The sequence below is a fragment of the Aristolochia californica genome, unplaced genomic scaffold (assembly GCF_029961685.1).
Source record: "Aristolochia californica isolate CCGP_79_NKW_82.1479 unplaced genomic scaffold, dmAriCali1.0.hap1 SCAF_15, whole genome shotgun sequence".
NCBI lineage: Eukaryota > Viridiplantae > Streptophyta > Magnoliopsida > Piperales > Aristolochiaceae > Aristolochia > Aristolochia californica.
In genome coordinates, this window is record NW_027181826.1 from 2,084,781 (window position 1) to 2,111,094 (window position 26,314).

The following is a 26,314-nucleotide window of genomic DNA, read 5'->3' on the forward strand; positions in this document are numbered from 1 at the left end:
TTCGTTTGTTCGCACAGGAGATTGGGAAAAAGGTTTGAATCGGATGAGAGGAAGCGGGTGGTATTCTTACATAGACGGATCTTTGAAAACGAAGCTCTCTGCAGTTTGTCTGTAGAACCATAAACTATAAATTCAATCAGTGCCAATAGACTCAATATTTGAAACTCTTGGCAATATGTGTTGACTGTTTGTCAATGTTCAAGCTTCACCAATTGACTCGGCACTTTCCTTTCTAAACCCCTGCAATCTTATCAGTGCAAAGCTCGAGCTTTACTAGGAGAAATCCATGGGGTCTCACATCAAACTGTTCCTTTCTTCTTCTCTGGACCAACCCATGTCGGCTGCTTGGATTTAATCCAAAAAGAAGTAGATGATATTGAAGATGAGAGTTCTTTGACATTGCTGGTTTTTCTGTTAGTGCTAAGGTTACCATAAACAAATGGCATTGTACCAAACTGCAAATGCTTCATAGAACACTGAACACTGAAAATCTCTTACCAAAATAAAAAGAGCATTGAATGTAGAACACATTTACATCTCTTTGGATCAAGAAAAAGGGAAAATTACACTTACAAGTTCATAAAGTACAATAAAAAATACCTAAAAGGAAAGCATTGGGATGTCTTCAAAAGATATCCCTGCAACTCTTGCAGTATAAAGACACTGTGAGACAAACCAGAATGAGCTAAAGAAGATCCCCAACTTTCCTCCATTCCTGAAGTTGGCAAAAGCACACTGAAGGTACAGACTTTCCAAGAGACCACTACCTGACTAGCATCTTATCAACATGCAACACTACGTCTTGATATGATATATATGTATGAAGTAATCCTGCTTGACTATGTATAAACTGACAATACAAACTTACCCTCTTCTAATACTACAACATCTTGACGATCTCAGCTTTACAAGTCGTCTTATAATGTCCCGTTTGGTTGCATCGGCTACAATGAACTGTGTGCTTCTCTCTATTAAGATCCTCAATGCACAGCCTCTTCTTCTCAGGGCGACCTGGTGGTCTTCGAAACTTGGGTGGCCGGACGATCCGTTGGTCGTCATCCCCAACACCCTCAGTTGCCTTACTCCAATCACTTTTATCTGGAACAGGATAAATTGGTTGGGAATAGGTCTCACGATATTTAGCAACAGTGAAACACTTCTCAGTATATTCATAGATATCCTTTCCACATGAAATGAGTGCAGCAATGGCATGTGAGCAAGGCAAGCCATAGACCTGCCAATCACGGCATGAACAAGAGCGACTTCCAATGTTCACAATATTCGAACGGTCAGGAGATATGACTTCAAACTCAAATTCATCTGAGCGGAGAACCTGGTAGCCACTTGCACGGGACATGGCTTCTGACATCCTTTTCTCTGCAGAGGGAGCTAGAACCGTGTTCCAAGACATGGATTTCTCATGTCTTGCACTAAACTCATCCATCAGCTTACAGTGAATACATTCGATAACCTGGATTATTGGTAGTTCTCGAGCTTCCAGGATCCATCTATTGAACTCCTCTATATTTGATGACAGATGACCATAACGGGAGCCTTCAAAATATGCAACAGCCCAACGAGAAGAAGGAATCTGCTGGATCCATCGAGCTGCATCTGCCGAAACCTCTTCAATCTCAGCAATTCGCTCTTTAAATCCAAAAGTAGTGATTGAATAAGCAGCTTTCCAAAGAAGCTGGACTAACCTCGAGTTTTTGAACTCTTTCCCAATGCTTTCACTTAGGTGTCTCATGCAGAAACCATGAAAAGCACTAGGAAATTTTCTCTTCACTGCATCTACTATTCCTTTTTGTCCATCAGATAGAATCGTAAGATGTGGTATTTTTTCTGTGTTCATCTCAAGTAGCTTATGCAACTCAGACAAAAACCACATCCAGCTTTCATCAGTTTCCACATCCACTATACCGAATGCTAATGGGAATAAAGCCCCTTCCGCATCAAAAGATGTGGCAGAAAGCAAAGTACCGAGATATTTGCTTTTAAGCTGTAAAGCACCCAGACCAATAAGGGGCAAGCAGCCATTAATGAAGCCATAGATTGATGCATGGAAAGCAACAAAAAGTCTTTGAAACCGGTGCTCAGACCCTGTGGTGAATACTTGTGCAATACTTCCAGGATTGGTTTTGTTTATTTGCTCACAGTATGCAGGAAGGAGGCAATATCCTTCCTCTGAGGACCCATAGATGGCAGCAAGACCCCGCTCTTTTGCTCGCCAAGCTTGCTTGTAAGGTATTGTGATCCCATACTGTTTTTGGATATCATGTAGTATGTCCTTTGGCTTGTAATGCACATTATCACGCAATCTTTCCTCTATGAAACTCACAATCCAATCAACTGAAGCCTGATGATGTCCAAGTTGTGCAGTTTTACCACAAGTGTGAGTTCCTTCAAGACTCCTTATTGTGAAGGTTGGAGCATTAGGAAGCTTAACAGCACGGATGCGCCATGGACAACCTTCCTTAGCACACTTAGCAAAATAACGGATGAGATCGCTCTTGATTATACGAAGCTCAAAGTGTTGAGCAATAGCTGCTTCTTTAATTGTTTTCCGAAATGTCTTCACATCAGAAAACTCTTGACCCACTGAAAAATTGTAATCTTCCATCTATAACAACCACAATAGCTAACACTTCTTCAATGCTATTATGAGCCTTCTATTCTGCCATTCCTCGCTTGCTAATGACATCAGGGGAGGAACATAAATAATCTGGCCAAATAATATTAAAATACAATTATCCTTCAACCCAAATGCCATAGAAAGCAGCGCCTAAACATTTTTGCACAGTGATGAGAGTACAGGTAAAATACTGCAAAACACAAAGACAAAGCAGGAGTTAGGACAGTGCTCCATAATGCTAAATTTGTGTACGAAAAAGCTAAATTTCGGGCAAAAGACAGTAACTAGTGTGGAATGAAGTTCTCCACGGACACAACTTCTTTGAAAGGTAGCTACTAGACACAAATACTCATTAACTTTCTTTTACCAATACAAGGCATAAGACATTACAAAGAAATAAAAAAGATATGAGCAATTCTTGGAAATGAATATCTGCTTCAATGCTTAGCAGGAGAACAGAAAAATTCTTGCCTAATTTGCCTTAGTTGGCAAAGCAGGTGAAAAAGAAGTTTTAATGTAACAAGCAGGATATTGGATAACTTCATATTTCCTACCAAAGAAAGAATTAACTTATGTTTAGAAATAATTTCAGTACAAGCAATTTTCCTGGAGTTCTGGATAACCTATTAGCAGAAATATATATATATATATATATCTATATATATATATACATATTTTTTGGAATGATGACAACTATCATTTCTAAAGAAAAAGCGAAAGAATTTATCAAGAGGAGAGGAAAAGACCAATTCAGCTTAAAGGATAGAAGACAAAGAAGCAGGATCACCCACAACAAGAGATTGCAGGACATCTCCAGATTTAACATAAAACTATCAGTATATGATGGTGAGATCTGGGAATATGCAGCCAAGATATGGAGAGAGAAGAGCAAAGATCAGGAAGCTGCCAAAAGATGTGAACCAAACACCTCAGAGAAGACAGCGTTTCTTCATCTAGCTAATTGAAATAGCAGCCCCCCTCAATATTTAACCCTTGGCTGTTCTTATCAGCAAATCCGTGCACTAGAGGTGATCGATTTTCTGCCTCATGTAACTACAAGATTCAGGAGACCCAAATGGTTACAGTAAACTATAGTCAAGATGATCTTCTTACTACAGAATGTTTATGTTCGTTAGGGATAAAAAAAGAAACATCATCGCCCATGTAGAAAAAATCTCTGAAAATCTCCACATTGGAACTTCAGATGTCAACAGTTTACAGGTGGCTAAAACTCATATAGAACTTCAGAAACACAATTTAGATGAAAACATAAAGAAAAGTACGGCAACACCACTTGCAGGCCTTGAATAAACTTCTACACAAAGAACATAAGGAACCCGTACCTTGCTACGTGACAACTGTTCGATCAGCAAGCTAAAACATGCCTCGCGTGAAATTCAAAACACCTGTTCAATCAGCAAGCGAAATCAGGCCTCGAATGAAATTCGATAACCTGAAAATTTAAATGAATTCGTCAGAGGAGTAATTGTATACCCAACGAGAAACAAACAATAACACATACACCAGTAATATTAAACAAATGCAAAGGTGGTAAAGATAGTTAATAAGGAAATGAATGAGGAGAATCAAACGAAATTGAGATTCTGCCTAACTTCACCTCCCCGGACATTGTACTGATTTCTCAAGTAAAAACAGAAATAGATACAAGTAAGAAAAACTGCAAAAGCTGGACTTAAACGAGAGAAGGAAAAGACCAAATTACATTGCACTACATCAACACAGAGAGAACCATTGAACAAAAGGAAAATTCAAAAAAAAAAAAAAAAAACAAGAAAACAAACCCCCAAAAATCCCACTTCCGACATCGAATCTCAGAACAGCTTCAAACCAGTAAGGCCAAAACACACACTCCTCTTCTAGGGTTTAAGCTCCAAGAGAATAAAATATACTGATAAAGAAAACATTGTTCGAAGCTGTGTCAGCTCGTTTCAGTTGCACCTTCCCGCTAACCTCCGCATCCGGACCGAGCAACTTCTGGAATTAAAGCTCGACCAAGCAAGAACATAGGCTAGTACGGCAGCTTTTCAGAGACCAAGGGAGACCAAGCGAGACCAAGCCTCTCGGAGAAGAGAGAGAGTGACGCCATTAGAGGAGATGAGAGAGGAGAGAAAGGGAAAGGTGGAAAAGAAGACCCTTCTGGGATTCTGACGAAAGATTGGGGATGATAGGGTCATCCACGAGTAGATGTTTTAGAAAGATGCAGGGCTATTTTAGGTATTCGAAGAATTGTTTTGTGTTTTTTCCTTTGAAACCGGGATTTTGATCTTCGTTGGAAGCGACAAGCTCAACGCAATGATGCAGGTTCCATGCCGACGGAAAGAACCAGAGCGGTTGATTTCGGATTAGATTCTTAGTTGCAGAAAAGTGGTTCGTAAGTGTTGTCGTCTTTACCGTTGAAAACTAAAAGTAGGCCCTGATTTTTCTGGACTCGCGAGATATAAGAGTCAAATGACAAGCTGATCAAAAATTAAAATATTGAAAGAGTTCAGTCTGGTTCAAACCAGATTGAAGCACCAAATTTTATATTTGTTGGACAACATGTACAATACTTAGAACAAGCCTCCCTAAGCAGGTCTGAGTGGACCTAATGCTAACACCTGAAGAAAACTAAGTTCGCATTGCAGCCATTCATATCTTTTCACTGGTGGGAGGAGCCCTATAATATGCAGGAACAGTAGCAGGAAAAAACATCTGCCTAACACCTTCTGCCTTGATAATGGGGAATATGATATTTGAGGCACCCTGAAACGAGAAGAGGAAATGTACAGAATGAAGAAACCCAACTTTGCAGAAGTAAATAAAAGTCTATAGATGCTATAAGGAAAAAAAAAAAAAAAAAAATTAAAACACAGGCATGGCAAAGCATATACTGACCGAGATCAGTCTAGCTCCAATCCACAAACGCTTCGGTGAAGGAAATGGCAGTAGCAGCCTGCCAACACCATATATAGCCACCGCAAAGAAATGGCACACCAAACTCAATGGGCGAGGGTTTAGACCAGATAGCAAAGCAACAGGTCCAGATGAAAATACACCCCCAAGGCTTAGGTAATCAAAACACGCCTGACGCATTTCTTTCATTGCCTGATCAGGTGAGGCACAGAAAACCTTGTATAGAGCACCAGCCAATGTATTTATTGTAGATGCAGTAGGCTTCAAAAGCCAAAAATATTAACAAAAAAGGATGTCAGCACAGATTTTTAGATTAAAATAGAGAAAAAAGGAATGAAAGAGGATCAATAAAAAAAGGAAACCACTACCCTTACCTTCCTCAAGGTGTAGAAGGACTCTAGATAATTGCATAGAGCAGATGAATCACTCAAATCACGTAGAGGTGTAAGAAGATTGCGTAGGACGGCAATATCAGATAAGGCCACAGTCATTCCTCCTCCAGTTAAAGGATGGCGCATATTAAAAGCATCACCCATTAGAAGAGCCCCAGGAGTGGGGTAAGGGGATGCAGGCATGCTCTTGTTTGGCATTGTCCTCACAGTTCCTCTATCAATAGCAGATATGAAGGCATCATGGAGCTTTGCTGGAAGCTGAAAGAATAAAAACCATGTACTTAAATAAATGATGCTACACACGTTGGATCTGGACGTGCCAAAAACATAAACATCTAGTCAAGTTAAATTTAAGGTACCTGTGGAGCCACAACAGTCTTCAGATAGTTGGCCATTTCACCATTAGCTACAGAAGGTAACTTTTGGCCAGGTACATCAACCAAACACCGGACTTCAGTACTGCTAATGGGATAGAACAAGATGGGTGAAGGATCTGCCAAGATAACATGTCCATGGTTTGGGTATGGAAGTTCACAGTTTTCCAATACCAAACCTACAAAGTGTGATGGAACCTCTACCTGCAGACATAAAAGAGTTCAAATACAACCGGAATCTAATCTCAAGCAACCAAGACATCTTGTTAAATATTATCTAACAAAAACACTTCCAAATTAACTTTTTTATTACTCTGCGATTCAGAACAATAATATTAAGATCAAAGGATGCTCAACAGTAAGTAGCTAATCCTCAGAAAGACAAAAACAGAAACATACATAATGGACAATAGTAAGCTAAACTTTCACCTTAGGGGTGCACAGAGAGCGCCGCAAATTCGAAAAACAGCCATCACAAACAATAGTCAGAGGTGCATGTGCTCTTAATTCTTCACCGTTCTTGGTCTTGTAGTTCACTCCATTAACAGTTCCATTCTCTTCAATAAGGGAGGTAACAGTTCCTTGCTCAAGTTTAGCACTGAAGCAAACACCAACAAGAACTGGATCAGTTACCAAACTATATAACAAACTACAATGCAAGGCAAAAAAACTTCGAAAAAAGTGTACTTTAAGAATCCATGTGCTATCTTTTATCGATGTAAGCACTACTTTTTATCAATTCAACAAGAATGAAAAAGATGGTAGTCCAGAGATGGGCATTTTGCCCACCATTGGAAGAATTTAAAGTAGCAGCAGCATTATTTAGAGAAATTGGAAAACCATGATTAGCATTTCCATTCATGTCATTCATTGTCCCACAGACTGGAGTCCTGCTTCTGTTGAATGGTTGAAACTTAATTTTGATGGTAGATCAAGGAGGAATCTTAGACCAGTTGGTGATAGTAGAGTTAACAGCTATTCATCCAGTAATATCTGTCTTGTTTCTTCGTCCCCTTTCAGTCAGTGTGATTCCACAGTAGTGAAGGTAAGAGTCCTACTCTAGGTCCTCAAATGGACAGATACTCTTCCCCCTTAATAGTTGAAGGGGATGCAGCAGTTGAAATCAGTTGACCTCCAGGAAGAAATTGCCCCCCAAGGCACTTCTTTATGCATTTTAATGAGATGAATATAAATTGATACTTATCTGAATCCCACACCCAGAAGGGCCAATAACATTGTTCATAAAAAAAAAAAACATTGTTGATTACTCTTCTTTCTCCTATAACTTTTGCTGTTCTAGTTCTTGTTAGTTTGAAGTGCTGCAATCTCAAATGTATTCTCTCCTTCATGAGTTTTCTAATTAAAATTTTAAAATTGTCAATATTGGCAAGAGTAAAATGAGGAACGAATCCAACCAGTAAACCCAATGGGACCAAGGTTATATGTCATTCTGTACACATGAATGCTAGCACTTATTTTACATGAACAGATGAGGAAACAACTAGAAGAATTACTTAAAAAGGACTAGGCAGCAAAATATAGGAGTTAAAAGAAATTGTTTGTGATAGAAAAGAGCATAAGAAACAAAATAATTAGGTGAGAAAAATAACAGGAAAGATGACTGAATTGTAGCATAAGCACATAAGGCAACCCATTTATATGGAAAATTTACCAAATACAGTCCACCATAGCCACATGTAAATGTGGGTGTCCAACTTCTCCTTAACAGAAATAGAGAGTGACCCAGAGGATAAGGAATGTCTCAGCCATCAAGAAGATTAGCACATGAGCTCAAGGAGAACTTATCTAACATATTGGTGACAGCTACATGTATGCTAACTGCATGTTGGCCCACAAGTTTAGTGCAGTAATGCATCCCAGACGGTTAAAGAACTATACCATTATGGAGGCTCAAATAGAAGAAGTTAATGAATTACAGTTATTTAGATTTTAACCTAAACTAGCATTTTTTTTTCTCCCATTCAATTACACGTGATGCCTATGAGAAACCTCTCTCAAGCAACCAAGAAAACATTTTCTAATATTTCATTAAAAGATCTACTCAAGTAGTTAACCAAGAAACCACTCAAGTCACAGAAAAGATCTACCATCTGCCAAAGAAATCATTTGGCCACTGATTATTTACAAAAAGCAGGAGAGAGAGCAAGAGTGAGAGTGCATACTTAGGAAGAGAAGCCACTTTTTCCCGCATCTTCTGTATGAAACGCCCATTATGAAAGCTTCTCCCGGAAATATCATCATCAAATTTCTCCAAAGGATATGACAATTTTTTATCTCTTCCATCCTTGAAGAGGGCATAACCAAGCACCCGTTGTGCATCAATGTCCCGCACACAATCTGTAGGAATATAATATCTTGAAAGATTTAATGAGATCTTCGAGAAAAACAATCGACCAATACTTTGTGGTTAAAAGAATGATCAATCTAAGTTGCAACATTTAATATGTTTCTCTCAAGCATCAATGCCAGTAAGAGATCCCCGCGCTTACCCTCGAGTCCCAACTCAATAAGCTTCAGATATCCACCTGGTTGTAACAGTTCTCCTACAATTCTGTCAGGCTCACTTAAATCTCTCTCAATCACAAGAACATTGCGTCCATCCTGTTTCAACAAGGTAAGATATGAAATAATGTTTTTAACAACAAAAACTCTTAACATCCAAACCTTTACAGTTGGAGAAAACAAGAAAACAAATATCAAGCCTCTATATTTACTATATGATGCTTGTGATTTGTGCTTTATCAAGATATTCCTAGTTAATATAAGTTGCTATTTGCTTTTATGGTACAGTTCTTTGCTTCATTTTCAAACAGCATATGGAATTTAGTTTTTTCATTGTGTTAAAATGCTTGTCACCACCAGCTTTTGATTTTCAGCCTTGGTCAGCATTTTGAGATGAAAATTTTTTTCACGTTCAATTGGTGTCATCTAATTCCACAAGGGTTGTGCTAACAAAAGAGAAACAAATTCATAACAAATCTATGAATGTTATACGGTATAATAACAATTAGCGTCAAGGTTCTACTAAATTTAACTTTTTATACATGAATGTAAGTATGCATCACTATCTAATACCATAAATTTCCATCATTTCCTTAGAAATTGCACCAACAAATACTAGGGAAAATAGAATAAATTCCCAGTCATTTTCCTAGTAGAGCACAGATCAGATTCCAACTCAATAAATTTCTGGGAAACAATTAATCAGGAAACCCAATTTCTAGCTTTTCCTAGGATATAGATTTCAAGGAGTACCAACAGGGTGTTATAGTCCACAAACGGCAGCTTGGTACCCACAGAACAAATGACTGACTAAACTAAAAACTAATGAGGAACCAAGAAAATTCAATTTGAAATGGAAAAAAAAAAGAATCCTGATTTTCGCCAAACACAAAGCTGAAAAGGATCTCATTTCTTCTCAATTTCGTATCCCCAGTAAATACCCATAGAGATCTCTAACGGAACTCAAACAAAAACACAAAGTACCACCATAAACAAGCCGAAACCCTCTCTTCCCACAATCATCCAGAACTCTTCAAGACCTCTCAAACACCAGAAACATTCAACTTCTTAACCACCCAAATCAAAATTAAAAAAAACAAACCTTTCCGAGCGTGTAAGCGAGGGCGGCCCCAGCAACACCAGCTCCCACAACAATCACATCCGTACCACCACCCTGCAAGACATTCCCCACAACATCCGCTCCGCCCGTTCGGATCCCGGCCGAATTCCCTACATGACCACCGCCATTCTTCTTTCTCCAGCGCAATCCAGGCAACAGCGCAAAGCCGAAGAGGGAAGCTACGAATCCTCCCAAGAGATACTGAACCTGCAGCATCTTCGAAGGAGGAAACGGCCGGTTGCAGCTTGCCAAAGACCTCGATATCGACTTCGGCTCCCCGAGGCGCCCAAGGTTATAGCGGAAATTGGCAATTAAAGGGGAGCCTCACGTTTTCTTGCAGCGAGAACAATCAATCGATCACTGGCAGAGACAGGAGTGATTAATACGTGGACGAGGGCCATGGCCGTATTGAGATCGACCTCAAGCCGGTGAGGATGTAACCACCGTAGAAGCCGTTGGAGCACATTACAACAATCCAAATGAGCCCATTCCCATCGATCAAATGCAACGAGCAGGGGTGTTTTCGTAATTTTACCCATACAAAATTCGGCTTTAGAAACTGTGGGAACAAATCAAGGGGCTTTAATAATAATAAAGATTAAGTGAAGTTTAATTTAGGTGATTAGCAATTGCGAAGGTGTCTGGTGGACCTCTTTTTGGATTTTTTTTTTTGTGATCTTGTGGTCAAGATTGTTGACTCTTTTTAACCCTTAAAATTGTTGTCACATGTGGTTATTTATATTTATATATACTCAATTTAGCCACCACTATCACATCATTTCTTATATTTATTAATGATTTTATGTACCATCAATTTTTTTTTTTCGAAAAATCTTGACCATGTCTTGTAACAGTTAAAAGCACAACTGCACACAAATATTTATTAAGTTAGGTGGAGAAGATGAAGAGAGGGTACGAATGGACCTCGGTCATACTTGAGGCATACCTTGGCTTATATCTTTGGCTTATAAGGCAAACTAAAATGGTAGCTCGGATGCTCAAGGGCGAGCCTATTGGTACCCGAGCTAGCCCTACGGAGTCTCCGATTAATCCGTAGAACTGGGGCCAATGGTAGTTGATTAGGGAGTTGACCCAACCCGTAAAAACCTGGTGAGCGGCTAGCCAATACCTGTTCTAGTCAATTGAATCTACGAAGCAAAATTATATTTTTTTTTTAGTGTTGAAAAATCTGCCTTCATCTTTAAGAAGGCCTGCTAACTTCACTAATTCAATCTACAAAATTTCCTCAGTGGTTCTGCACATGGTTTATTTCTGAGACGTTGAGTTAAAGGTCAATGATTCACCTCCAAGTCAATTTTTACAACTCAATAGGAAGGATATCAATGCATTGAAATAGCAATTCAATTTCTGCAAATAGTTTTCGAAGTACTTCCAACGCAAATCGAATGAGTATAATTGCTGGAAATACATTATTCAGTTTCCTAGTACTTAATTTTCACCCTAGTGTGGTTTTAAAGCATTCAGCAATGAAATGCTCATACAAAAAAGCATTTGCAAGTGGGTACCCGGTTGAAGTTTAATAGTTGGTCTCTCCAGTCTCATATTCCTCATTGTCCTCATCATCATCATCATCATCATCATCGATTACATCCACATCGTCATCCCGCTCACCAAAATGCAAGCTGCCTCTGGATAGGTCACTAAAATCCATTCCCCTTCTATCACCAAAGTCTGACGCATATGGTGTGCCCCTGTGCTTCACAAGAAGCCATCGCAAGAGGCGGTCTTCCTTGTTTAGGTACAGAAGTTCCTTGTTGAAATTGGGTGTAACCATCATAGTCATCTGCAGAAGCGTACCCTGCAAAAGTAACCACTAAAGGAGGTAAGACAAATTAATAATTGTAACAGTCTATGTGACTTCCAAGGAAGCCAGACTTGCATCAGACTGGCATCACTTAACTTTCTTTCTCGTATTTATGTATATTCCCTTCCTCATATTCTGGACCTGCTTGAGTGCTTTTCCAAACCTCACATTTTTTTCTCAATTTGTCACATGCTTCAACAATTCACAGTTGCATTGCAGATATCAACTTTATAGCTCAATCCATCATTTTGCAGACAAGATTTTCTTTTAATTTTTTGAAGCAAGAGAGAAAAGAAAATTCATTAAGGAACGGGCCCCCAAAGAAGAAGTACAAGCATGGGAAACAAAAAATAAAGAGGAAAAAAATACAGAAAATCAAAGGGAACCAATAGCAAGGTTGTGCCAGGTGACCCCCTCTCTAACCAATTCATTAACAATGCCACTAGCGTACTGTTGAGACCCAAGAACAAAAAAAAAAAGAGGCTGATAGTAGCACCCTGAACTCTGAGACAGCTCCTTCCCACAGACTTCCAAGCTGCAGTGCCTTACTAGACTTTGGAGGATCTAGTGCCTCCCCATTACTCCTTTTCTGGTGTCTTCTCCACTCCTTTCCCACACCTCTTATTCCCATTGTTTTCTGCCCGTAACTAACTGTCCCTTAGAGGACAGTACCGGTGCTGCCAGGTGGAGCTTTCTCAGTGGACTCCTGAGTCCCTTTCATACGCCCTCCAATTTTTTTCCTCTTTACCCCTCCTGCTGTAGACGGGTTAACGTGGATCTATCATTAACCCCCACCCACACCCCCCTCACACCTCTTTTCTGTGGCACCTTGATAAGCTACCCATGGGGCTTCAAAATCTGGTAGGTCCTTCCATTGGACTAATACCTCCAAGTCCCGACCAGGAAGTTGTCAAGTACTAAGGACTTGTGCAGGCTGAACAGAAAGAATCAAGTCATCTGTTAGACATGCTAACAGCAGCTAACAGGAAAGTGGGGGCACTTGCTGATTTTATTAGCTGGCTGATGTGAAAGACCGAGTGGATGTTGGATAATGGTGGTAGGTCCAACCTGTAGGCTACTGCACCAATCTTTTCCAGCACTTTGTAGGGTCCATAGAATCTAGGACTTAGTTTTCCATTCGATTTGCGAGCCAAAGACTTCAGGCGATAGGGCTGTAGTTTGAGAAAGTCCAAGTCACCTTCCTGAAATTGAACCTCTCAGGGTTGGCGATCAGCATAGTTCTTCATTCTGGATTGGGACATCTAAATTGCCTGTATCTCACTCATGTATCTGTTGATTGACTTCATCTACTAGAGATGTGGAATCAGAAAACCTTAAAAGGGAAAGGGGTTCCCTCCTGTATAGAGCCTTGAACAATATTGTTCCGGTGCTCGGTGATAAGTGGTATTGTACCAAAACTCAACCCAAGGGATTTGGGCAAGGTCTTAAGATGGTCTACCACAAGACATCGGATATAGGTAGCCAAACATCGATTTACTGCTTCAGTTTGTCCGTTTGTCTGAGGATGATAGGAGGAACTTATTTGGAGTTGAGTGCCGAAGTGCTTGAAACGTTCTTTCCAAAAGTAGCTAATGAACACTCAGTCCCTGTCGAACACAATTGATTGTGGAAACCCATGTAACCTTATGATTTCCTTGACAAACAAGTCAGCTAATTGCTTTGCAGTGTAGGGATGGCTGAGGAGTAGGAAATGGTTATACATCGTCAATTTGTCAACGACAACCAAAATTGTGTCGAAGCCATGAGCCCTGAGAAGTCCACCTAAGAAATCGACTGATATGTCTTCCCAAACCTAGATAGAGACAGGAAGTGGCTGGAGCAATCCCGCCGATGTGAGGGCACTGTATTTGTTTCGTTGGCAAACGTCACAAGATTCCACAAACCGTTGCACGTCTCTTTTTAAGACCAGTCCAATGTACCATGCTGCGATCTTCTTTTAGGTGCGAAAGTACTCCAATGGCCAACTGAAAGGGTGGAGTAGAATTCCTTGAGTAGTCTCGGAATGCAGGCTGAGGAAGGGGGTAGCATTAGGCGGTCCTTGAACATTATATAGCCCTTAACTATGCTGTAATGAGGATGCCAGAGCTGTCCACCAGCAACTCCTGCTGGATCTTTTGGAGGTTGTCGTCTTGTTGTGTCTCCTGTTCTAATTTCTCTAAACCGGTGAAACACAAAAAAGAGAGCAGAAATCTCTAGGAAACCCTCCTTTTGTGAGAGTGCATCAGCCATCTTGTTATCATGACCCACCTTCTGCAGTACTTCAAATTCAAATCCCATTAGCATGGTCACCCATTTTTGCTGCTCTTCGGTCATCAACTGTTGGTCCATTAGGAAACGTAAACTTCTTTGATCAGTTTTGATAATGAAGCGCCTCCCAATAAGATAGTGCCTCCATTTTTGGACGGCTAGAACAATGGCCATGAGCTCCCTCTCATAGACTGGTTTTGATCAAGCTCTCTCTAATATTTGGCTCAAGTAAGCGACCCCTTGCATGAGTACTACCCCAATTCCTTTCCCGCAAGCATCGGTCTCAACAATGACTATTTCAGAGAAATCCAGCATGGCTAGAACAGGCACTATGGGCATTGCCTTTTTTAAGTTGTCAAATGTTGTTTAAGCCTCCTGGTCCCATCGGAAGGTGTCTTTCTTGAGTAGACTCGTGAGGGGATCCGCAATCATACTATAACCTTCCACAAACCTACAATAATAACTTGTTAGCCCAATGAATCCTCAAAGTCCTTATACGTCCTGAGGAGCTCCCAACTAGAGCATGCCCTCGATCTTAGAAGGATCAACTGAGACACCCTAGTCCGAAATTAAATGACCCACGTATTCCAACCGTTGCTTGCGGAAAGAGCACTTCTTGTGGTTAACTACTAAGTGATTGTCTCCTAGTATTTGGAGGGTTAACCACAAATGGTCCAAGTGAGTGATAAAATCAGAGCTGTAAATGAGGATATCATCAAAGAAAACTAGTATGAACTTACAAAGGTGTTGCTGAAAAATCCAACTCATCAAGGCTTGGAATGTGGGGGAGGCATTAGTGAGGCTGAATGGCATCACCAAGTACTCCTAATGCCCATCATGAGTTCGGAAGGCTGTCTTAAGTGTGTCTTCCTATCTGACTCTGATTTGGTGATATCCTAACGTTAGGTCCAACTTGGTAAACACTTTGGCTCCTCTCAATTCATCCAAGAACTCCTCTTTGGTTGGAATAGGGAACTTGTCTAAGACTTTAATCTTGTTGAGTGCTTTGTAATCAACACAAAAATGCCATCCCCTGTCTTTTTTTCTAACCAATAGCATTGGACTAGAAAAGGGTCTGCTACTAAGTCTTATAATTTTGATTGACGACATCACCGTCATGATCTGCTCTATCTCAGTCTTTTGATAGAATGACTGGGAGGGTCGAATACTGGGAGGTTGTTCACCTACTTTTAAGAGTATGGAATGGTCATATGGTCGTGTTTGGTGGTAGCCCTTTTGGAGTTCCAAATACGTGTAGGAACTTAGTAATCAGTCTAGTAATATTTGGGGAAGCTTCAGCCATGTTGGTTTCGTCCACCTTTGAAATCCCACTATACTCAAATAGGCAACAATGTCCCTCACACGCCAGAATTCTCATCATCACTTACAGAGACACCCCGACTGTGGCTAGAGCAGGATCTCCTTACAACTTTACCTTTCTCCCATTGATTTCGAATGTCATTAAGAGATTCCTTCAATTCAGACAGACATCACGCAGGAGCTAAAGCCATGCCAACCCCAACACTATCTCGGCAGTCACCATGGAGAACAGATAGAAGTGCTATTTGATTCGTAGCCCTTGAATTTCAATCTCGAGGTCGGGGCAGAGCCTATCATCATGGATACAATACCCATCAGCCATGGTGACTACGAAGGGTCTGCTATGCACCACTGGAAGGTCCAACTCCTAGACCAGTGATGAGCAGACAAAGTTATGGAAGGTGCCACTGTCAATAATGACCACCACTTCCCGCTTGTCAATTAAGCCTCGAAGCTTAAGTGTATTGCTCGTGGTTAATCCGCTGCACAAGGCGTTCATCGACATCATCACCAGATGTTGAGTGAAAGTTTATTTCTTTGCTATGCTTGTGTCCTTAGTCCCGTGCGGCTCATCCTCTTCTTCTTCCGAGATGCTAATCACATTCATTTGTCAAAGCCGACATCAGAGGCTAGGATAGTACTTCTCGTCATAGTGAAAACAGAAGCCTCACTCCCTCTTTTCCTAAGCTTCCACCTCAGAAAACCGTTGAAAGGTATGCCTGGGTTGCACCGCTGCCGCCAGAGAAGGGTCCGGCACTGAGCCTTGCCACAGCAGCACCATCAAGAGGGGGAGGGGCTTTGCTGGTTTCAGTATCCGGGGTGTTCCGGGACGACGTTTCAATCGTCAGTATGATCCATCCCAGTCCCACGCCACTTACTATCCCATGTTCGATCCAACACCGACTCGCGCTCGTCCATTGGGCGAGCTGCTTCCATTAGTCAGAGGAGAGAGTTCAGTTGGTTCACGCATAGCTCGAACGCCTTCAGCCCCTTTATAAAGGCTCCCATAGCACTTCATCAGAGGCGTCCTCCAAAGGGACCAACAGTAACTCAAACTTCTCCCGATACTCCGTCATGAAGTCGTCTTGCCGAAGAGCGATGAGAACCTCATACAAGCTCCCCATCTGTGACGACTTGAAGTGGTGGAGAATCACAGCTCTCAACTATGATCAGTTGACCATCGACGCACAGTGTTCCATCATTTGGAACCAGTTCAACGCACTTCCCTCCAAGCAAACCACCACCACCAGAATTTTCTTCTTCTTCTTCTTCTTCTTCTTCTACTCTGTTCACACAAAAATAGTTCTCAACGCGATACATCTACCCATACGGGCCATCTCTTGAGAATATTGGTAAGTCTAACCTTCAACCTCTTTTCTCCACATTTCCGGCCGTATGTGTCCTTCTCTGATGCCGCTACCTGTGCGGTTTGCCAAGGTCTCCTCCATCAGGGATTTTTCTTTTTCTCTTCCTCGCGACCCTTTCATCAAGGATTTTCCTTTTTTCTCCTCCTCGCAACCCTTCTCTGACCTCCATTAGAAGCTCTTGAATCGCTAGCATATCTGATTTCAACTCTTCCACCCCATTCTTCAAACCCGAAACGTCCTTCTCCATTAATTCAACTCTTCCTTCCTCACCATGCCCAAAACTTTCAAGCTACAGTGCCTTAATAGACTTCGAGGGTCTAGTGCCTCCCACTTACTCCCTTTTTCTGGTGCCTTCTCCCCTCCTTTCCCATGCCTCTTATTCCCATTGTTCTCTACCATTAACTAGTTGTCTCTTAGAGGATAGTATTAGTGCTGCCAAGTGGAGCTTCCTCTGAAGCCCTAAGCCCCTTCCATACGCCCTCCAACTTCTTTTCCTCTTTTACCCCTCCCACTGTAGACTTGGGTTACCGGCAGTCTATCACGCACCTACGAGAATGAAGCCAAAAAATGCTAAGAGTATTAGAAATATCCTCTTAACTCATCAAAGTATAATAAAAATCTACCCTATGGGCTCTTGCTTCTATCATCCCAATTGATGACAACTGAAGAGTCCCCTTCAGTAATGCGAGGGTAAGTGAATCAAAGTATAATAAAAATCTACCCTATGGGCTCTTGCTTCTATCATCCCAATTGATGACTACTGAAGAGTCCCCTTCAGTTTTGCGAGGGTAAGTGAAGTGGCTGGTGTAAAGCCTGGAGGAGAGCTCTCCACTCAACCACCATATCATCATACTAACTAAAAAGAGCAGAGTAAACAACAAGGATGCTACCTTTAGGTATGACACCTACCCCCCAATTTCCCCAAGCCATCCTCATAAAAGATCAAATACTCCAATTAAAGAACAAAGGATTTCCTAAAGCTGTTTTCATATCACTTACCAATGTAGAATCTCTATGGAACATAAGCCTGAAACAAAGAACACATGCTAAAAACCATGTTTGCACTTAAGATCTATAGGAGTCTAGGAGAATGGAAAACCAGTAGGTTTGCACTTAAACTGGCATCAGACCAAGAAACAGTTGTTATAGTTCTGACATAGTAATAAAGATAAATCCAACCCTAACTTTAAGCAGTTTTTGTTTCAAGTTTGCGACTAAGGTGAGAGGGAGGTTTAAGGTATTAAATCCTGCAACCTCTACTCCCTTAGAGAATGGCAGTACCACTCAGAGGTGGCATATCTGTGTTCTGCAGACAATCTAAAATCTGATACATATCTGCCGATACACTCCACATATTAGCAGCTACATGCCCTCGCATCAATCATATCCCCCTAGGGAAAAATCCTTCAGCTGATACGTGATGTTTATAGGAGTTATGACCGCCCCACTTTCACTTGTCACTCAAGTATCTTTTTCAAGATCTCAAAGATGCCTCCTCTCACAATAGTTGATGAGTTTATTAACTAAGAAAAAAAATTCCTGCCAACTGAAATAAAATGACTAAAATACACTTAATGCAAGATCCTTGCACTTAGCAGCCCAGTATGAAGGCTAAAATATTGAAAACTTCTGTAATTGGAGAGCAACCTTCCCACCAACACACTGAGAGATCGTTGATTATTTATTTTTGGGAGCTTGTCCAATATAAATCTTATTCAGCCTCTTTTCTCTTTGAAGTTTTAAGCCCCACATTTAGCTCCTTGACTAGAGACCACATCAGTACCACATAGTATGCTTTTAACTAAAGTTACATCCGGGACCATCCAAAACAACAAAACGAAGTTAGGAGGTCTATTTCCAAGTAATAAGCATAGGATCTTTCTAATCCTGGATCAGTATTGAACTATTCTTAACAATCCTTTTCACATATAGGCACTCATTATGCTGCTTACATGTGGACAATTTTTGGGTGGAGGCTCACGTGAAGTTATTTGCTCTGATACTAGATAAAATTAGATCTAGGTCTATTCCAAAATGATTAGCCAAAGTTAGAAAGCTTCTTTCCAAGTAATAATCACAACATCTTTCTAATCTTAGATCCATGTGGCTATTTTTAACACCTTGCATAAAAAAATTTCTATCTTATAGAGAAGAAATTCAATCCTTCAATAGGTTGTTTAAGATGAAACTTTGATAGGAGTTCAAAAGGTAATCCATAACCTGGTGAAGTTAGTGGTATATTAAGAAATCTTGAGGGCAGTCATCTTGTCTCTTACTCTAGTCATTTAAAAAGGGTTGACTCCATATAGGTAAAAATGGGATGTTGTATTTATTGCAGTAGATATCTTTTCTTTTAGATGTTGAGGGTGACTATAAAGTGGTAATCAAAAGTACTAAGGTGGTCAACCCACTTGCCGATTTTTTACATTGATTAGAAGAAAATCCAATCTCACTTGTCTTTTGCAAGTTACTTCAGTCACATTCCTACTGGCTTATTATCATGGTGACTCTTTAACTAAGGAAACATCAACTCTAGAAATTTTTTTGTAAATTATTAATTAGTGCTCCTCCAATCTCACATAAGAAGGCAATCTCTTCTCTTACTTAAATGGATCCAGCCCAACCAACCAAATGACTTAAGCAGTAACTACTTGGCAACAATCCATGCCTGAACATGTTCACTAAAGAACACTGACAGAGGAACCTGATCTCTCAGCACTCTGATAAAACAGTTTCCACCACTAAGCAACACGTCACCTAGTATTTTCATTAGTATTAAGATAAATGTACGAGTAATATTCTGCAAACCACAGATATCATCAGTTCCAACCACTTTCAACCACCAAATGTGTCCTGAGTTAAACTTTTTATACTTGGTAAAGTATCAATGAAGAGGACAAGTAACTAATGGAAACATGCTGAAGTTCAGATGCATTATTGTCTTTTTATATATACCTGGGGTCCCTCTAAGGTATTTAGTTCTGGTGAAGTGATAGGATGTCATTGGGTGTCTTTTGTTCGAGTTATTTGCTGTTTTAATTAGTTTTATATGTAAAATAGTTTTAGAAGGGCAATTTGATCCTTACATGTAATTTTCACTTAAGCAGCATACTAAAATAGGGTTGGGAGTCAATTTCTACCTCCTAACATGGTGCTGTCTCTTGCACCTTTCTTCTTCTTCTCTTCTTATCTATTTCTATTATCTCTTCTTCATTTCTTCCTCCATCTTCTCCTCTCCTTCTCCTTTTTCTTCTTCAAGACCTTTCTTGTACAGATTTTATCAAAAGAAAATACATCTGCCACTCAATACATTAAACACCATGCAGAAAAGACCAAAATCAAGTTCTCGGACAATGCATCACTCAAACACCAGCAGGTTTACAGAATCAAAGCTCACAAGTAGAGAGAAACAGCAAGCTTCCCGTAAAGTTCAAGAACACCCCTGTTTTTGTCTTTTAGGATATTTGGAGAATTCTATTAAAGGAAAGGTAACAAGGAGGCACTGAGGAGCAAACATATGGGATAAGAGCAACACCAAACAACAATACTAAGTATAATGAATTCTCTGGCAGGAATGCCATTGAATAAAATAGTTCATACTTCTCTTTATATAAAAAAAAAAAATCTATCTTCAAGATATAACTGCTTAATATAGACTGTTAGGACAATGAGGAATATAAAGTTACAGATATGAAAATAAAGATGAATGAGAAATCAATAATTTCAGTTGAAGGACATAGAGATAATCACCCGGTAGTATCTACCATCAAGCTTCTTGATACCATAACCCAAAAAAACATTTCCAAATGATTTCGTATCCATAAGAACACCATTCCTTCTGAAAACATGCACCCCAATCCGCTTAAGCAAATCAATTTGAGCTTCCTTTACCACTTTAGGCTTCAGTAAAAGCATGCAATCGTAAAGAGGCATTTTCCCCTTGGCACTTTCTTCTATGGAATGGTACACTGACAATATAGATCCTTATTGCTTCTTCAAATTTGAACAAACATAACTGGCAGTAAACAACCAGTAAGAACTTAAGTTGAATTAAATCAATTGTAAGATGAAAATATAAACCAAAACAAAATCAAAAGAAAAAATAATGTAATAAGACAGCCCCACAAACACATGGAAAACCATTCTCTCTTATTTAATTTGCATGGTCACACAACAGAAAACAGCAAGCACGTAATCTATCAATGGTTATACAGATGCAGTTATTTATTTCTGTACTCTGATTACCTAAAACTTGACAGAATGTTAAAACCACCAAATTGAAATGCAAAATCACTTAAATCAAGTCGAATTAGTTTTTCTAGCCTCTACTGAAAAAGAAAAGCTTTTCCAACTTTTTTTTTTTTAAATGAACTTTTCCAACTTCTTTAACAACATGTTATTAATTCACATCTGTTAGTCCATCAGTTGATGCCTTTCTTCCTTAATAGGAAAAAGCAAAAATTGTGACACGAATTTGTGCCTTTTCACAGGTGATGTTGCCAACAACATTTTGTCGTGAAAATGAGAATGATGATTTTATGAGGAAGACTCAGAGTGAAGCAAATATAATTGATTCTGGGTAGTCATGAAGCAACAGAGCAAGACACTGAGAAGAATTATAGAAGTCAAATTTTATTCTATTGTATCACTAAAAGAATCAAAATCACCTTTTTCCACCAATCAGTTCATTAAAAACAACTATAACAAATCCTAGACACTAAAAACAATGAAATGAAGGTTAGCAGGATAGTTAAGTTATGCAGTTCAATATATCCAACCATCAAACTCAAAACCGTAAGAGCAGCCACAGTAGGTGAAAGAAACTGGCCAGGCGTTCTAGTTGAATGCTCGTGTCAGTGACGCCGGCAGTTCAACACTCTTTTACTCTAGTAAAAAATATCTCAGCAATCCTCAAAACCAAAACCTGAATTCGCAAGATTGGCGAGAGAGAGAGGGCCATTTGTGACTTCTAAAAGCATGGCAACGTGATATTTAGAACAAACATTTGGAAAATAGTTAGAGGGGAAAATGGACTGACCAGAGAAGGACAACAGCGAGCAGAGGAAAGAGTTATTGCATGAAGAAGTTCAGAAATATATAGAGAATTCATTACTACTTTTTTATCTTGCAAGGCGCAGGCATTTAGTCGTTGGAAAATAACATTTTAAATCAGATAAATGAATGAGATAATGACATTTTCAGTTTCCACTGCAAGCAGGACGGTCAGTGGCAAACTCTCAACGAAGTTTGCAGTAGACGACAATGGTTCGTTGGGCGATGACAGGAAGGAAGAGAGGATGGCAGGGTACCTGAAATAGGAGAAGGTCCACACGATCGTCCCGCGCGATAAATCTAGCCAACGGATTCTGAGAAAAGCACCTCGATATCACGAAGAAGTTCTGGATGTTAGGTTTGAGAAGGAATCCGATAACCTCCTTGTGTTCATTCTATAATATAAACAAAATAAAAATATATATATATATAAATAATAAATAATAAAAATAAAGTAAAAATAAGAGGTGACCAAGGGTGGCATCGAGCCGAGCCGAACCCGAACCTGCCTATGTTTGAGCCGAGTTTCGAGCCAAACTTCATCTCGAGCCTTAAATTGTTATCGAGCTCAAGCCCAAAAATTTTAATCGAATTCGAGCCGAGCTCAAGCTTCTACATATATTTAAAAATTTTCAAAAAATATATATAAAATAAATTGTATATAAAATTATGCATATATTTTACATAAAATTGGGTATGACTTCTACATAAAATTGGGCATAACCTATATATATAATACGTGTATAAGATTGGACATGACATCTACTTAAAACTAAGTATAATCTATGTATATAATACTTATATAAAATTCGGCATGACCTCTATTTAAAATTGGACATAATCTATATACATAATACCTCCATAAACACTCCATAAAATTGTCTATACATTCCATAAACACTCCATCAAATTGTTTATACACTTCATGAAATAGTTTAAACACTTCATACACTACATAACAGTATGAATAAACTCCATACAATAATCAAACACAACAAAATTAAATGAAATATCACTATCAATTTACAATCACCCAAAAAAAACTATAAATCCTTTAAATAAAATCCTATTGCTATTAAAGACTTACTAGAAAATTAAAATAAATATTTTAAATTTTTCTTAGGAAAGTTAAATGAACCTCTTATTACCTTTTCTAAGGAAATAAATAAAAATTAATAATTAATTTAATATATTATTATACTTATTGATAAATTTTTAATCAAATATAATATCAAATACAAAATTGCTATGAAAATTGCCTCATGCTAAAAGGATTATATCATCAACATTCAAATACTTATTCAAACTTTTTCTATACGGTCTTCTAGCCCATCTTGGCAAGAAAATCTTACTTAGAAAATTATATGATTTTTTAACAAAAATTTATAATTAGAAAAATATTTTCAAAAAACATGATGCACTAATTGTCCCTATATTTCCACTAAAAATATTTTTTCAACATTTATTGAAAAAAAACACCAATAGTCTCTATAACGTATTTCTACTAAAATATCTTTTCAATTTCTTTAGGAGCCATGAGGAAGGGACAAAGAGTTTTTTTTTTTTCCTTGTTTATGATCTCAGACGTAGGGGTGGCTTCGAATAAATTATATATAAAATTATGCATGTATTTTTAAAAAATAATGATATGGGAGGTTCAGGATTGAATTTCAATAATGGATTAAAATGCACCAATATTAATCTTTTTTACTCCAATTGTTGTCTAGCTTGTAATCTAGCCATAAATTTACTACGACCTCCTTAGTGCCCCTAGATGAAAATTTATATTCTATGAAAAACTATAAATATTTTTCCTATGATACATATTCCCAAAAAAAACCTTTAAATAAAATCCTATTACTATTAGTGACTTATTAGAAAATTACAAGAAATATTTTAAAATTTTCTTAGGAAAGTTAAATGGACTTTTTATTATCTCTTCTAGGGAAATAAATAAAAATTAATAATCAATCTAATATATTATTATACTTATCGATCAAATTTTAATCAAATAAAATATAAAAAAAATTACAATGAAAATTGCTTCATGCTAAAAGTATTACAGCATCAACTGTTAAATACTTATTAAAAAAATTTTATACAGTTTTCTACCCCATCTTGGTAGGAAAATCTTACTTAGAAAATTATATGATTTTTAATAAGAAATTTTAATTAAAAAAATATTTTAAAAAAACATGAGACACTAATAGCTCATAGAAACTTATTTTTATAGAATGTATTTTTTATTTTTTCAAGAGCTATGAGGAAGGAGAGTTTAAGGATTTTTTTTTTTACTTTACGATCTCGCACGTGCGAGATCATCTTCGCGCAGGGGAGGGGGGAGATTATTTCTCCCCTTAACTTACTAGTTCAGGTTTTTCGCCAAGAGCCGAGACGACACGGAGGGAAAGGGGTTACGACACGGGGGAGGACCTATCGTCGAGGATGACGGCTGCGACGGCGGCGATGGAAGCGACGGTGACGAAGTCAGAAACAGAGGCGACGACGAGGAGAGGAAGAAATCGAACGGACGGCCACAGAGGCGGCCCGACGAGTAGCTGTTGACGGCGATAGAGGCGGCAACAACAACCGACGGGATGGGCTTTACAATGACGAGGGCAGGAAAATTGCCACCCCCCCGCTTTCGCTCACGCTCCCGACCCGATACCGATCCCGACTCACTTCGAGCCGGCTCGCGAGCCGACGAACCAAACCTGGCTTCGATTGAGCTGACTCGTTAAGGTAAACAAGCCGATTTCAGAGCTCGAGCTCGATTGATAACGAATCGAACCGAGTTAAACTCAAGCCGCTCGCGAGCCGGCTCGGTTCGAAGCCACCCCTAAATTAATCACCAATTAATTTAATATTTTTTACTTTAATTTTCATAAATTTATATTCAAATATAAAAAAACTTACTTTGTTTTTGTGTTAGTGTACTCATGGAAATTACAATGAAATACTATAAATTAGATTGATTTTTATTTTTAACTAATAAATAATTAAATTTTACACTGAGGTTATTCATTTAATTAAATATATATATATAATAAAATACTTACTCATTAAAAAAATAATAGAAATTAGAGAAGTAATTTATTAATAAAATACTATAAACTAGATAGATTTTGATTTTTTAACTTAATAAATAATTAGAATTTACACTAAGGTTATTTATTTAATTGAACATGAAGAAAGATGGGATTTTGCTTCCCTCCTCATAAAAAACCAATTAAGACATACGATAACTTTATAAAAGTTGAAACATTATTTAACTATTTTTAACTTACATAATATTTATACATTATGAGGAGACTGAATAAATAAATGAAGAAAAAAACTAAATTAATAACATAATTCTCATAAGTTGTTGGAGATTTTCTAAATTAATATAATTGTCAAACGCCTAGCCAATACAACCCAAAAGACCGATCTGTTAAGTGCGAAAAGCTAAATACCTAACCCAGGTGGACCAGGGGTAGACGAAACCTAACCCAGGTGGACCGGAACCACCTAGCTCTAACACCCACTGTTCCCGTTCCATATCGCTTCCGTCGGGATTCAAATGTGGAACGTGGTGTCCAGCTCTGATACTATGTCAAATGCCTAGCCAATACAACTCAACAGACCGGTCTGTTAAGTGCGGAAAGCCAATCAGTGGACCAAGGGTGGACAGTACCTAACCCATCAGTGGACCAGGGTGGATGGAACCTAACCCGGGTGGACTGAAACCACTAAGCTCTGACACCCAGTGTGCCCAACTCTGATACCATGTCAAATACCTAGCCAATACAACTCAACAGACCGGTCTGTTAGGTGTGGAAAGCTGAGTACTTAACCCATCAATGGTGGATGGAACCACCCAAGTAGACAAAACCACCTAAGCTCTGACAATAATAATTTATGATACAACACATATAAAAATTTGATATAATAATCGACAAATATAATAATCTGATATAAACATAATCACTTCAACTATTTTATTAGGTTCAAGTAAATTTCATTAATTGCAACAAACTTATTGAATTGACCAATATAAAAATATATTTTAAATATAAACATTTATTTTTTAATAAATTTACAGTTTAAAAAAATAAACAAAAATAACATAAAATATTTTAAACCCAGTATTTTACACATATAAAATATATCTAACTTAATTTAAAAAAAATTATTTATTATTAAAAATAATACTTTATTTTTATCATTGAAAATAAGAACTAAAAAAAATATTATGTTCATTTTTAACTTATCACTAAATATTTTATAATAGTAAAGAGTTACAATTATTTAAGTTACTAAAATTATTATTATTTAAATAAATTAAAATTTATAATAATTTAAATCATTTACATGAAATAGTTATATGAATTTATAAAATTAAGTAAAATAAGGTCGAATCCAAAATTTTTATCATAGTTTGAGCTCGAGGAGGGTAAGGCCCTATTTGACGATAGATATGAGGTAAAAGGATTCCCAAGCAGGTCGTTGTCCGCCGTCGAACCAGGATCGGCTTCTTCTGCCG

At 38.5% G+C, this 26,314-nt stretch overlaps 3 protein-coding genes across 6 annotated transcripts; all 3 read right to left on the reverse strand.

Moving 5' to 3' along the window:
- Positions 1-445: 445 nt before the first annotated feature.
- Positions 446-4,758, reverse strand: LOC137951800 (uncharacterized). 4 transcript variants are annotated; one of them, XM_068798719.1, is made up of 3 exons: positions 4,607-4,758; positions 3,979-4,088; positions 446-2,825 (listed from the first exon to the last, which is right to left on the reverse strand). In XM_068798719.1, the coding sequence occupies exon 3, from the start codon at positions 2,621-2,623 to the stop codon at positions 881-883; it is 1,743 nt and encodes a 580-aa protein (XP_068654820.1). In that variant the 5' UTR covers positions 2,624-2,825; positions 3,979-4,088; positions 4,607-4,758; the 3' UTR covers positions 446-880. The 4 variants fall into 4 exon arrangements, with proteins under 4 accessions (XP_068654820.1, XP_068654818.1, XP_068654819.1 ...); XM_068798717.1 differs by having other exon boundaries at positions 4,595-4,758; XM_068798718.1 differs by having other exon boundaries at positions 3,979-4,041; positions 4,438-4,758.
- Positions 4,759-5,094: 336 nt separating this feature from the next.
- Positions 5,095-10,398, reverse strand: LOC137951855 (squalene epoxidase 3-like). The gene is made up of 8 exons (XM_068798808.1): positions 9,940-10,398; positions 8,825-8,936; positions 8,498-8,672; positions 6,744-6,912; positions 6,300-6,518; positions 5,923-6,198; positions 5,531-5,809; positions 5,095-5,398 (listed from the first exon to the last, which is right to left on the reverse strand). The coding sequence occupies exons 1-8, from the start codon at positions 10,171-10,173 to the stop codon at positions 5,285-5,287; spliced, it is 1,578 nt and encodes a 525-aa protein (XP_068654909.1). The 5' UTR covers positions 10,174-10,398; the 3' UTR covers positions 5,095-5,284.
- Positions 10,399-11,282: 884 nt separating this feature from the next.
- On the reverse strand, positions 11,283-22,157 carry LOC137952281 (uncharacterized). Its single transcript, XM_068799400.1, has 3 exons — positions 22,047-22,157; positions 20,488-20,752; positions 11,283-11,776 (listed from the first exon to the last, which is right to left on the reverse strand). Exons 2-3 carry the CDS (start codon positions 20,668-20,670, stop codon positions 11,495-11,497), a joined length of 465 nt encoding a protein of 154 aa, XP_068655501.1. The 5' UTR covers positions 20,671-20,752; positions 22,047-22,157; the 3' UTR covers positions 11,283-11,494.
- Between the last annotated feature and the right edge of the window lie 4,157 nt (positions 22,158-26,314).

Bases quoted from the DNA above. Each gene is read 5' to 3' on its own strand.
- LOC137951800 (XM_068798719.1), bottom strand. From the start codon at position 2,623: ATGGAAGATTACAATTTTTCAGTGGGTCAAGAGTTTTCTGATGTGAAG.
- LOC137951855 (XM_068798808.1), bottom strand. From the start codon at position 10,173: ATGCTGCAGGTTCAGTATCTCTTGGGAGGATTCGTAGCTTCCCTCTTC. The intron at 8,937-9,939 runs GTTTGTTTTTTT...TTGTTGAAACAG, and splicing joins TCGCTTACACGCTCGGAAAG to GATGGACGCAATGTTCTTGT. The intron at 6,519-6,743 runs GTGAAAGTTTAG...TTATGTCTGCAG, and splicing joins GCTCTCTGTGCACCCCTAAG to GTAGAGGTTCCATCACACTT.
- LOC137952281 (XM_068799400.1), bottom strand. From the start codon at position 20,670: ATGCCTCTTTACGATTGCATGCTTTTACTGAAGCCTAAAGTGGTAAAG. The intron at 11,777-20,487 runs GTGATTATCTCT...TTACTTTTGCAG, and splicing joins TTGATGGTAGATACTACCGG to GGTACGCTTCTGCAGATGAC.